The sequence below is a fragment of the Perissodus microlepis genome, chromosome 17 (genome assembly GCF_051167445.1).
Source record: "Perissodus microlepis isolate ML-2025 ecotype Zambia chromosome 17, ASM5116744v1, whole genome shotgun sequence".
NCBI lineage: Eukaryota > Metazoa > Chordata > Actinopteri > Cichliformes > Cichlidae > Perissodus > Perissodus microlepis.
The window spans coordinates 8,182,216-8,194,635 of NC_140477.1; the positions used below are offsets into that span (position 1 = coordinate 8,182,216).

The 12,420-nt window shown below is 39.4% G+C and overlaps 1 protein-coding gene across 1 annotated transcript in view; it reads left to right on the forward strand.

Annotated features, from left to right (window-relative positions):
• Positions 1-10,916: 10,916 nt before the first annotated feature.
• ccdc146 (coiled-coil domain containing 146) overlaps positions 10,917-12,420 on the forward strand; it is a 55,016-nt gene continuing 53,512 nt past the window's right edge. Inside the window, exons 1-2 of the mRNA XM_084910192.1 lie at positions 10,917-11,084; positions 12,026-12,219. Of these exons, the coding sequence (XP_084766318.1) occupies position 11,084; positions 12,026-12,219 (195 nt within the window). The 5' untranslated portion in view covers positions 10,917-11,083. The remainder of the gene's footprint in view (positions 11,085-12,025; positions 12,220-12,420) is intronic.

Below are 12,420 nucleotides of genomic sequence, written 5' to 3' on the forward strand. Positions count from 1 at the left end.
CAAATTACAAACATCATAAGGTTTTTTTCCCCGTGAAGAGACCTTTTGCGCTTCGTTTGGGATAGCAACAGAGTAAAGGTTTCAAACAACTATAAACAGGACATTAGAAGGAGAGTGGTTAAAGATTTTTTTTCCACCAACTAACTAATAGAAAGCAAACGAGTGATGTAAATAATGCAGCTATATTGTTTTCTAGGCTTTTCATAAGTTTCAAAAGGGAATTGATAATATGAGCCAAGAATGCAAAAAGAGTCTGCTATGCATCATAAGGTGCAGTGTAACGAGCTGCATATTACTTTACAATAAAGGCAGACGTGTTTTTACATGCATGAGCTTTGAATTGCGTGGCCATAACATGTTCCCCAGATAAATACGGGTTAGAGATGACTAGGGGATCCCTTAGTTGACTTACATTGTGGACTTACATCCGTCACTTCAAATAAAATTCTTCCTACAAAACGATTTCCCCGTCTTAACACAAGCTGTTCATGTGGTCGTCTGTTATATACTTCATGCTTTTGTTTTGCCGTGGAGAGAACTCAAGAAACCGTTCTCAAAACAGTGGTGGCTGAAGGATTTGGGAATGCGCATAACAGCGCGAAGACATGGTCGTTGTGGGGGGTCGGTTTCCAGCTCAAACTGAGAGACAGACAGGCAGTTAGTCATAACCCATTTAAGAAGCCTTAGTGTTCTCACTGAAGAGGTCGCAGATACGTATAGAAACATTCACATTTAACGATTCGTCTATTGGCTAGTTCTTTTTATCGCTCTCTGTTTAAAAGTTGAGGCTTCTCACAAGTGACTGATGATAAATATCTTTTTTAAATTTAAGAGCTTAATTGTCCTTTGAAGGTCAGATGTTTGCAGCATTGTAGCAGAGCTTTCTCTGTCTTCCCCTCAATCTGAGCATTGCAGTCTATAATTTTGGTTTTGGAGTGCAGGCTCCTCCCTGAGGACTAAACAGAAAACCCTCCTTACTACCTAAAAAGCTCCAGCAATTTTTTTTTCTGACCGCAGGCAGGAGAGACAGAGCGAGAGAGAGAGAAAAAAACACATTTAAAAAGTTGCGGATGGATCATTATAAACTAAAATGTGCCTTCTTCAAAATGGCACCGCTGACCATGGAAAATTATAGTCTGTCCCTGTGGTTTGTACATTTTTGCAAACTATATATGAAACAAAGGAGAAGAGAAGATGGTACTTTTGGGATGTAAAATAATTTACAAAAATGTCAACAAAAAAGAAACAGAAAAAACCCACTGGTTGCCCTGAAAGTTATTCCTTGTCAGTGCTGGAAAGGCTTTTATTTCACCGTTTTGATTTAATACTCTTCAGTCATAGGATGGTAAATAAAAATGGTAAATGGACCCCAAAGCGCTTTACACATCCAGTCATCCACCCATTCACACACACATTCACACACTAGGATGGTGTATTAGTTTAAAATTCATCAGTATCTTCATGTATTGAGTAGTTTATATTGTAGTTGCCAAACTCTGCAGCTCACCTCAGCTTGAATATTCAAACATCTTTCAGCTCATCATTATTAGCATTTTTTAGCACTAGCTCGTATTAGCACTGTGGTTAAGGCAGAAGTAGATAACTCAAAATGATGATGAGCGCAGCTAACACACAGCTCCAAATGCTCAAATTCTTTTATGTGAGCAGATGTGTAATTAGCCTCTATTAGCTGATATTGTGCTTTGCTTACACTGTGTTTCCATTGCCTTTGGGTGGCCAAAACTCTGTTATTGCAAGTTGAAATTTTGAGATATCGGTAACTGATGTTCCTGGTCCAATAAAAATCTTACAGCTACTTAATGCTGCTTTACTGAAAAACCTCACTGTGTATAGTCCTATATGATTTCATTTAATAAGAGGTATTACGGTATCACTCTGTGGTCACTGTGCTGAACACACATGCACAAATTTCCACAACAGTGAAGAGGTTTTCCAACATGGACCTGGAGTATAAGCCCAACTGAACCTTTTAAAGGAACATCTATTTTTCCTCGAGGGATTTTGCTATCGTCTTTTATATTTGGTGGTAGATGTTGTGAAGGCAGGTGCTTACTTTCATTGTGTGCACAGTCACATAATCTGTATTTGCCTTCCTTTTGGGGACATAAAGCAAGTCCCTGTCATGTTACAAATGTAATTTTAGGTTGAAGATTTGGTTTTAGGTTACGACAAGTTCGGGTTAACCTTAAACCTTATGGTGCAGGTTAGCATTAGATGACTAATACTAGGGCTCAGTCTCTGGCAGGGAATTCATGTAGTGTAATATGTGTTGATAAATGAAACAGAGAAACAGAAACAGAGAAATTGATTTATCATGAGGGACATGAGGAATTTATAATGATAGAAATAGAAAACAGTAGGAGAAGATTTGTATCTTAGATGTTCCATAGTCTTAACCAGCTTGACCAGCAAGGGCAGCGTTTGCGAGGATGTGGCTGCCTGTTGACGACTGTGGCTGGGATAAAAGGGAAGGAAGCCAGACGGTCCTGGAGGATTTCTCCAGTGGATCTGCGGGAAACACACACACACACACACACACAATTCTAAGACGCGACCATGTATGTAAAGAGAGGCTATCCTCTAGATCTGGTGAACAGATGAAGCTAATTGTTTCCATCCTTGTCAGTGTGTCACACTCATAGAAGCCAAATTACACTCCACAGACACACATCATATGCTCTTTCTTTCCTTCTTTTACCCACTTTCCTCACAGGGCATTCCAGTGTTAGCAATAAAGGAGACTGATACTCTCAAGGAGGGGTCAGCTACAGATGTTAGCAGGTCATTAAATTTCGCCTGTGGTGACGAGACATCAATTACTGTGTTTTTCCACTTTCTTCTGTCTGTTGTGATTTTTTTTTTTAATTTATTACACTGCACTGTGAAAACTCGTAATGATTAAATTGTGGCTACAATACAGCAAACCTATTCTGATTCCAACCATTTTTACATTTTAATTTAAGGTTTTACATGTATCCATTTATTTGGCTGTTTCTCTGACCTTTGCTTATACATAAGGGTCATAGGAGACAAAACACACTCTTTTATGTGTCCAGCAGAGAGAAGAATGACAGCTGAAAGGAAGACAACAAAAAACCATGTGCAGTGAAGGTTTCACAAGCTCAAATTCTGTCTGTGTATTTAAGTAAACCCTATACACACTATATCAAGCCAGGACTCATACGGTGGTTACAATGTACAGGCTTCTCTGAATGAACAAAGATAACTTGCTACATTGTAAAAGTGGTTTTAGTGGCACTTAGTTTAACTCGTCCTCAACTTGTCCTTGTATTTTTGTTCAACTTTACATATTTTCGTGGCCTATTTGCTATTAGCAGTATTCCGATTTAACCTCAAGATCCTTGGTTGTAAAATTTATACAGGTCTCTGGGAAGCCATAAAATAGATAGGGGACCCTTTATCCTTCCCTAGTGGAAACTGGAAGGTTGTGGTAATTTCACTCTAATCCCCAAGGCCATTTTGTAGTGTCCTGGGGGAAATCCACTTCAAAGGTCATGGGGAGTGAGGAGGGGTCGGGGGGGTCCAGATACCTGGAATCAATTAACTGGCTGCAACTTCAATCCAAGCTTTACAGACAAATGTTTAAACTGAGGATATAGGAGTTTTCTCTATGGAAACTCTTTGCAGTCCAATGAAAAATAAACACACTCCATGATTCAGTAGCTATTGGCAGTCAGTAGCAAGAATTAGAAGTAATGACTTTATCAGTTTCTCACATCATTGTGGAGGAATTTATGCCACATCTTCTTTACAATGTTGCTTTAGTCCATTGAAGTTTGTTAGCATTCATCTATGCACAGCTCTCTTAAGGTCCTATCACAACATTTCAATCACATTGAAGACTGGACACCATGATTATTTTCATTTTCAGTCCTGCTGCATGAGCCAGTTTTGGCTAAGCTTTGGTTATAGCACAGATTCGTCTCACATTCAACTCTAGAATATTTTGATAAACAAGCCTAAATAATCACCCTTCGCCATCATTCTTGACAGTTGGTACATATGAAGTATTTGTACAGAAACATGGTGCCGTGCATTATAGCCAACATCTCCACTTTGGTCTCGTCTGTCAGAGGAAGACCAAAGTTTAAAGTCTTGTGGTTTGTACAGACTGAACTTTCCAAACCTAAGCCAGGCTGTAATGTTTTTTAGAGAGGAGCGGCCTTCTGCTGGCAATGCTTTGAAACAAGCCGTTCTTCAGTTAACTCTTTTTCTGATTGTACTGTCATGAACTTTAGCATTTAACATGTTAAGCGAGGCCTGTGGCGTCTGAGTGTGTTAAATCAAACTTCATTTTCCCCCTTGGTGCAGCTCGTTTGTGCAGGTGTGAACACAGTAATCGCACTCTGGTGAGGACCAAAACAACTGAAACTGAGACCCTTTGGAGGAGGTGGCCTCGGTACTTTTCCAAACAAACTCCAGAGTGTTTCGTTTATGGTGTGAACGTGCGGAAAAGTAGAATAAAAGTGCAAAAGTCTGCGCCGGCAACTAGCAGTGAAATGAACATAAATTCTCCATTTTCTCACACAACACCTTCTTCCTGTATTTACCTTTGCCTTGTGTTAACACACACCTGAAGACTCTACACCGGCAAGCTGCCAAAACTTCTGCTTTTATAAGGATTTACTGACACAATTACTGATGATCAGTTAATCAAGTGCATTTGATTAGCAAAACCTGGCTGCTACTTCTTAATTCCTATTGAAGCAGTGCTTTGTTTTTCAAAGGACTGCGTGGAGTCCTGTGAAAACTCTCTTTTTCACACGACTGCATATAATGGCATGAATTACTTTGATCTCCTGTTGTTGATAGCAGGGTTTTTTGCTACACCGTTCTCCTCTATAAAGACTTGTGGGATGAAATCTACTTTCTTTACCACACACGGCTCCGGTTACAATCCCAAAACCTTTGTGTGAACAAAGACAGTGAGTTAGTAGACTCCAGTTTTATATATAATTAGAGTGGCCATTTAAAGTGAAAGGCAATAACTGAAGTAGATTCAGCCTTTCAATTAGTGGCGAGCTAGGCCAGCATTCTTTACCCCCAGAAAGATGTGTAATTATCGTTTAAACAATGCTTTTTCCATCGATTTGCTCCAGGAATTAACATTTATATGCACCAAGTATAAATACAGTCATTGTTTGATGCATAAACGGGGTAAATGAGCTGGATTATCTAATTGAGGGAATTTATGTGGCGGGAGAAGGCATTTATTTATGAGTAGACACAATAGAAATCCAAAACACAAAATTGCTGATGTAAAAAACAAAAAAAGTGAAAACAAATTCCAAAGTGTATCAGCAAAGTGTCTAATGGTAGAAGTGCATAAAAAATTCCTACCAAGTATAAACTAACATGATGGTACGAATATATACTATATATAACTATTTTGTTTTTCTTTGTTTTCTTGTGATATAAAATTTATACTCTTAGAACGGTGGATGCTCGATCCAAAAAGGTTCCAAAAATAGGATCAGTGTATGGAATTCTTAATTGTCTCTAAAGGCTCTGTTTCAGATTTTCTTTCTAATCTAGGATATGCATCATATCATTGAGAAAGATTGTCCTACGTACGGCCATCTCTGGCACAAACGTCTGGATATTTGCCTGAAATGTCCCTCCCACTTCCTGTTCAAATCTGTTTGTTGTGCAAGATCTGAGGGGCTTCACCAGGCCTGAGTAGAAGAAATATAAATGCATGTGCAAAGTATCTCCATCAGATTCCAAGTACAAAAGTATGGCTAAAGACAGATGAGTCGATATTTGTTATATGCGCACCAGCAAACGTTAGCTAATTCTCTTAGAAGTGGAACAGGCTTTCTGAGGAACACACAGCAGCCTAAAATGGCAAAAAAAAGACATCAAAGTAAGGAACAGACTCATACCATTAAAATTTTACTTTAACAATACCACAAAATGACCCTAAAACATGTTAAAACTAATATAATTCTATTTCTAACATGTCTTTGCTTGTAGACTTTCTAAATGAGTGAATCTATGAAGACATTACTTCATCCAAAAAGCCTGTAATGACAAGTCTCAGCAATCAAAGACCTTAAATATTTGTGATCACAAACACCAGATGTTGGTTAGTAGTATTAATAACTGAAGTATTCTCTTTGAAATGAACGAGTAAAGCACTTTGACAGGTTTTAATGGTGAATGTTTTCAATATTTCGACAGCCATAAGGATCCAAGTAAAGATCCAGTGCCTCCTGTAAGGCAGGGGTGGGCAATTCATTTCCCCACTGGGCCACATGATAAACTGGAACTGTTGTGATGGGTCGCACCAGTAAGCTTATGAATACATCAAATTAATACTGAGCAGACTTAAGATCAGTTTGTTGGTGCGGTCCTCAACAACTGTCCAAGTTTCTCATGTGGCCCAATAGGAAAATTAATAGGTGTGGTAAACTGTATTGTGTAATCCAGCATAGAAAGGTAAAGCTGTAAATGAAAAGTGCATATCTGATTGATTTGACATGATAAGGACATCACATGTAAATCTTTTGATATATTATACTTCAGAGGCTACATTTCAAAGATGCAAATGATAAAATACAAATGAATGATTAAACATTCTTTAAAGATCATGCTTGTGTCCTAAAATGTACACAGATACTGACTCACACATATGGCCCCAATTGCCAGTTCCTGTAGACATACTGAAAACACATTCAAGGTTGTCCAATATAGCTGATTTTCTTTTCTTTTTTCCCCCTTTTTTTTTATGAGAGCCAGTGGTTCAAGCTGAAGGGGGTCTTACGGTTTGCATTACAGCAGAACAGTTTTCCTTTGAGCCTTCTCTCTGTCCACTGACTCACTATGGAACAATATCCCGGAATCTCCACAGAGATCCCACCAAGACTCTGAATAATGACATCAGCCTCACCGTGTGCCAACAGCAGTTCTGAGTTCCTCAGTGATTTATGTTTTAAGTAGTCTGCTCAACCGAGATTTGATGCTGCAAAAATATTTACACCGAATGCCAGCTCAGCAGTATGAAGTTTGATCCAACATTAAAGACAAAAGGAAGCTGGATTAAGTTTCCATCCCGGGAGTGAAGCAAATTACAGTAATCACAACAACACGTATCATCTTGTGCAATATTGTTGCATCTTATTATATCATTAAAATTCAGGTAAAGATCTCTCATGGGCACAAACTTTATTTTAAAAACGACTGCACAAAAGCTGGTTTCACCGTCTGTTCAAAAACTGTCTCCGGTTGTTGTCTACAAGGTTATTGGACAAGAAAAAGCTAACAGGACACTAAATGTACAGACAACACACGTTGAGTGTGTGTGTGTTAATTAAGTTATTTAGAAGCTGTTTTCCAACAGGGAAAGCGAGGGTTATGGTGGTGAAGGGTTTTGTAAGATTACACCAAATCCCCAAGTTGCATTTGTTGTGACTACAGTACTGCAATAAAACAGGGGTCTGGAGTCTGCATGTTGCATAAAAGTCACTTTTTCCTATGACCTGATTTGTACGTGAGCCCTGGAGCAAACAAACACAGATGGGACATGCATGCACATTGCATGTTTTACAAAACGCAAGAGAGGAGAAGGAAATACCCCCGGCACCCCGACTGTGCTCGGATTTGCTGTCAGCGTAGATTTTGTTTGAGTATTTCACATCTTAATAAGGTGGATGTTTATTTTCCTTCACACAAGACTAGCATCGATATCCATAATCCGATCTTGATCACTTGCACGTAGTGTGTAATCCTTGTTTCTGCCTTGCTAAGTCCCCCGTGTTGCCTGACACAACATGCATCATCAACATCTGTTGTAGATTGTCGAACTTTACAGGAGTTACTTTGAACTGTGGTGAAAAAAAATCTAACTCATAAATCCTCAGCCAGCAATTATGGTTAGGTTGATGAGAAGACATGGTGGAACAGACTTTTATAACATATGTAGTCAGCATATTTTGACACTTGAAAAGTTAGTTACATCAGCAAAATATGAACGAAGTCAAAGGAGCCCCCCCACCCCAATGTAAAGCACTGACTAGCTCAACAACTAAAGAAATGTCAGCTTTATGCACAAATTCCCACAATACATGGCAATCCTGATTTATTCACCCGAGAACAGATTATTTTAGGGTCATGTTTTATTTACCCAAATATGGTGTACCTAGGGACATTTTTTTTAATACCAAAATAAACTAAATCCTGCCAGGACTGGAGAGATAACATATCCAGACTGTTGGAAGCTTTTCAGCGTTAATTTGGAAAGGTGACTGTGTCAAACACGTTTATTCCAAAGTACTAGAAGATTTATTTAGATTTAACGAAGGGGTGGTTATTAAGTTATTGACATGTTTGCTTAGCAACTAAGCTAAAAAGTGAATTTTGTTCTTTAAGGGGGTGCGGGTGCTATTATCCTTCCATTCTCCAGCTTTTTACTTATATGGGCTATGCTGTTGTCACTGATCCTTTCCCCTGTTTTGTTATATCTGTAGCAGAAAATAAATAAATGTCACAAATTAGAAAGATCTCATTTTAGCTGATGACTTTGAGGACAAAAAAACCTTTGAATAACCAACTTTCTATCAGTTGGTGGGACATCATGTGGAAATGAGTAACAGGCAAATTTGTTGCTGTATTGATGCCAGTGAAAAGTCTAGTACATATCTGAATGTAAGTATTACTGCACATTTGAAGGGGCAGCTTCTGTTTGTGTGCATTCACTAACCAACCCTTACGGGCTGCTTCATGAGTTAGGCCTGTTCAACTGCGTGTTATACCAGATATCTAATCAGCTCTGTCACATGGCAGCAACTCAGTGTGTTTGGATATGCTCAAGACAACCTGCTGAATTTCAAACTGAGCATCAGAATAGGGAAGAAAGCTGATTTAAGTGACTTTGAATGTGGAATGGTTGTTGGTGCCAGATGCTGGTCTGAGGATTTCAAAAACTGCTGTTCTACTGTCAATTACCTGCACAGTCCCCTCTAGGGTTTACAGGGAATGGTCTGGAAAAAAGGAAATAGCCACTGAGCAGCAGTTCTCTGGCTGAAAATCCCATTTGACTGCCAGAGATCAGAGGAGATTGCCCAGACTACTTTGAGCTTGATAGAATGGCAATCAGCCAGGCTGTACTTTAGGACCAGCTCAGTTCTCAACATTCTGGCAGATTTTTAGCTGATGGTGTCATCTTTGGCCTTGGATCAGCAGTCACACTCTTCAATCATTCCCCTGATTTCCTCTGACACTGGTCTTCCTTGCCTACTGGATACCTCTCAAGCACTCACCTGCTGGCTTCTGCTGCTCACTCTTCCTCGGCTGTCGGGAGCAAAAAGAAAAGGTAAGATACCTCACCTGCCTGCCTTCCTGCTCACCACTACACCCCATCAGTCTGAGAAAGAAAAGGAAATGTTGGACATCTTGTTTCACTCATTCAGTCACACTCTCTGACACTCACCTGGAAAACCACACCACCCTTAGGAAACCCAGCTCTCCGCGAAACCAAGTAAACAATCATTCATCGCTCCTCTTTGCAAATATTGTGTGCAGACATGACTCATCACTGCCTCATAGTGGATCACACACATGTAAAACCTCTCACTGCCCTGCTTTAACTACAGTGATCCCTGTGTTCAATGAAGTGTTGCTAATAAGAAAGAAACAGTCTATTGAGTCTGCTTTTGGGTCCTCTTTTGTATTCCTGCTGTCTGTCTGACACTCAGATGATTTTTAAACTGGGGCCTTGAACATGACAATAAGTTCGCTGTACTCGAATGGTCTCCACAGTTACCAGATCTCAATCAAATAGAGCACCTTTGAGATTTGAGAGATTAGCATTATGGATATGTAGCCCACAAATCTGCAGCATGTACATAATGCTATCATGTGAATATGGACCAAAATCTCTAAAGGAATGTTTCCAGCATTGAATCTGAAAGCAAAATTATGTCCAACCCTACTAGCAACATTTACCTAATAAAGTATATGTGTGTGTTGTCAGGGCTTTGATGTATGAATCTGCATCTCCACTGGGTGCACACATGGCATTGTGAATGCACATGACTGCATTACTATTCACAATTTATGACTTTTCTAGACAAAAAAAGAACTCACACTTAGAAGATGAGTTGGTTTTTGTTTTTTTGTGGTGTGTGTGTGTAGCCAATAGACATATTGGACATGCCAAGTAAGTGTAAAATAAAATTCAACAAATAACAAATGTTTGAGGATTGCCAAGCCCCTAAAGAAATGAAGTCCAAGAAGGTTTCTCTTTCCTGGTGCCAGTAAACTCACAACTTTTGTTGTAATATCACATCCTTTCCTAATGGGACATCTTGAATGGCTCACATACCAGCATGCACTGCTGAGACAACACATCTCAGCAGCTGTTGCCGGGAATAAGTTATGGGTCATGCCACCTCCCACAGTCCACTGTGGGAAAAAAAATTTTCAACAACACAGGAGAACAATGACTTTGAATGTCTGCCATCCTTCACCCTGGATATCATTTTAAGATTTTCAACACTCACCAGTTCAGGGTGTTCAGCCAGCTGGCCACTGATGTTGTTTCATGGAGCCAATTTTATTACACATGGCGATTAAGCGCTAGAGATAAAAAAAAAAAAAAAAAAGCTTAATTAACCTGTAATTTAACGCCATCTGCAGGACATGCGCTGCAAGTGTAAAATGAGTTTTGTTTTTTGTTTTTAATTCTCGGATTGAATGAAGTCCGTTGGGATTTTTGTGTATTAACAAAACAGGAGAAAACGGTAGATAAGTAGAAAAAATAACCATAGCTTGTGCATTACTTTTCAGTAAAGGTGAAATAATTCAAGGCTTTCTCCTTATATTAAGGTGGACGTATAGCGTCGTTGTTATGGTAACCACAACACACCAAGAAAGTGAAAAGTCGGTGATTGGGTTTTGCTGAGATTGGCTGTGAAATTATTAAAAAAAAAATTTTTTTAAAGGCCTGCGAAGACTCCAGAGATATAACAATAAGGAATGTGTTTCCTTGTTTATCTAACAAACACCAAAAAACCGGACACAGCAAGTAAACTGGCTAATAAGTAAGTTTCTGCATGCTTTAAATGAACAACACACTTGTTGTACACTTGTGCTGTATTGTTATGTTGTATACACCTTTTTGTATCACATTAGCCCATTTTTTTCTATTTTTATGGCCTTCTCGTGTGCCTTAACAGAATTTAGAAGCAGAAACTAAGCTGGAGCCGCTTAGCACCAGTTATAGCCGATAAGCTGTCATAATTTGGTATTTTTGCGTTTTTCGAAAAAGTACGCTTTCTGTGTGACGTTTACAGGTCTAATAATATACATGATCTTAAAATTTTCTGAATATGTTTAGGACAGTGCTCACGAATTACTTTGTGGGATCTACGTTTAAAAAGAATATTTATTGATTTTGATTTCCGGTGTTCACCGGCGGAAGCGTAATCCTTCAGAATAAAAGCAGGCTTTTGCATGTCTAATTCGGTGTGTTCTGCACATACAAAACTTCTAATTATCCATCCATCCTCTTCCGCTGATCCTTCTCGGAGTCGCGGTGGGGCTGGAGCCGATGCCAGCTATCATAGGGCAAGAGGCGGGGTACACCTTTGACAGGTAACCTAACCCCACTAATTGCATGTTTTTGAACTGTGGAAGGAAGTCGGAGTACCCGGAGAGAACTCACGCAAACACGGGGTGAAAACGTATATAATCCACACAGAAAGGCCCCGCCCATATAGTGGAGTCAAACTCAGGACCTTTTTACTGTGAGACAACAGTGCTAGCCACTGCACCGCTGTGCTGCCCACTTTTAGTCTTATGTTTTATTTATTGGTTAGCAAGCATAGGGAAGGCCATTAAATGTTGAAACTGTGTGCCAGGACTTTGGTGTAACAAATGTTTACATATTTTCTGATTCCTGTCCCACGCAGCCTGTAGGATACTAATGTTTGTTTAGTGTGTTTCTGTCCTAAATATTATTATGTTTTGATCCAATCACTAGTGAATCCATCCGAGGAGGAGACAGAATGCAGGCCTCAGAGTGCAGAAGTTGAAGTGGAAGAGCAAGATGAGGATAAGGGAATGGAGGAGGACACCCCTCTAGTGGCCGTTGCACCCGATGCTTCACTCCCAGAAAAGCAGCCCTCAGCCTCCATAGCGGTCTCTGCTAGTCCTGCCTCCCAGTGTTTAGAAGAGGTAACAATCATGTGCATTGTTATGTTGTTATTTTGTGAATGGCATTTTTAAATTGTTTTCAGAAAGACAAACATCCCTATTTGATAGTTATAGTGGCAGATTTAACTGTCATGACTCAAAAGAAAAGAAAATAGTATCAGATATGATATAGATGCATGTATTTGCACAAGGCTAATGTTCAGGACTATTATTTCCTCCATT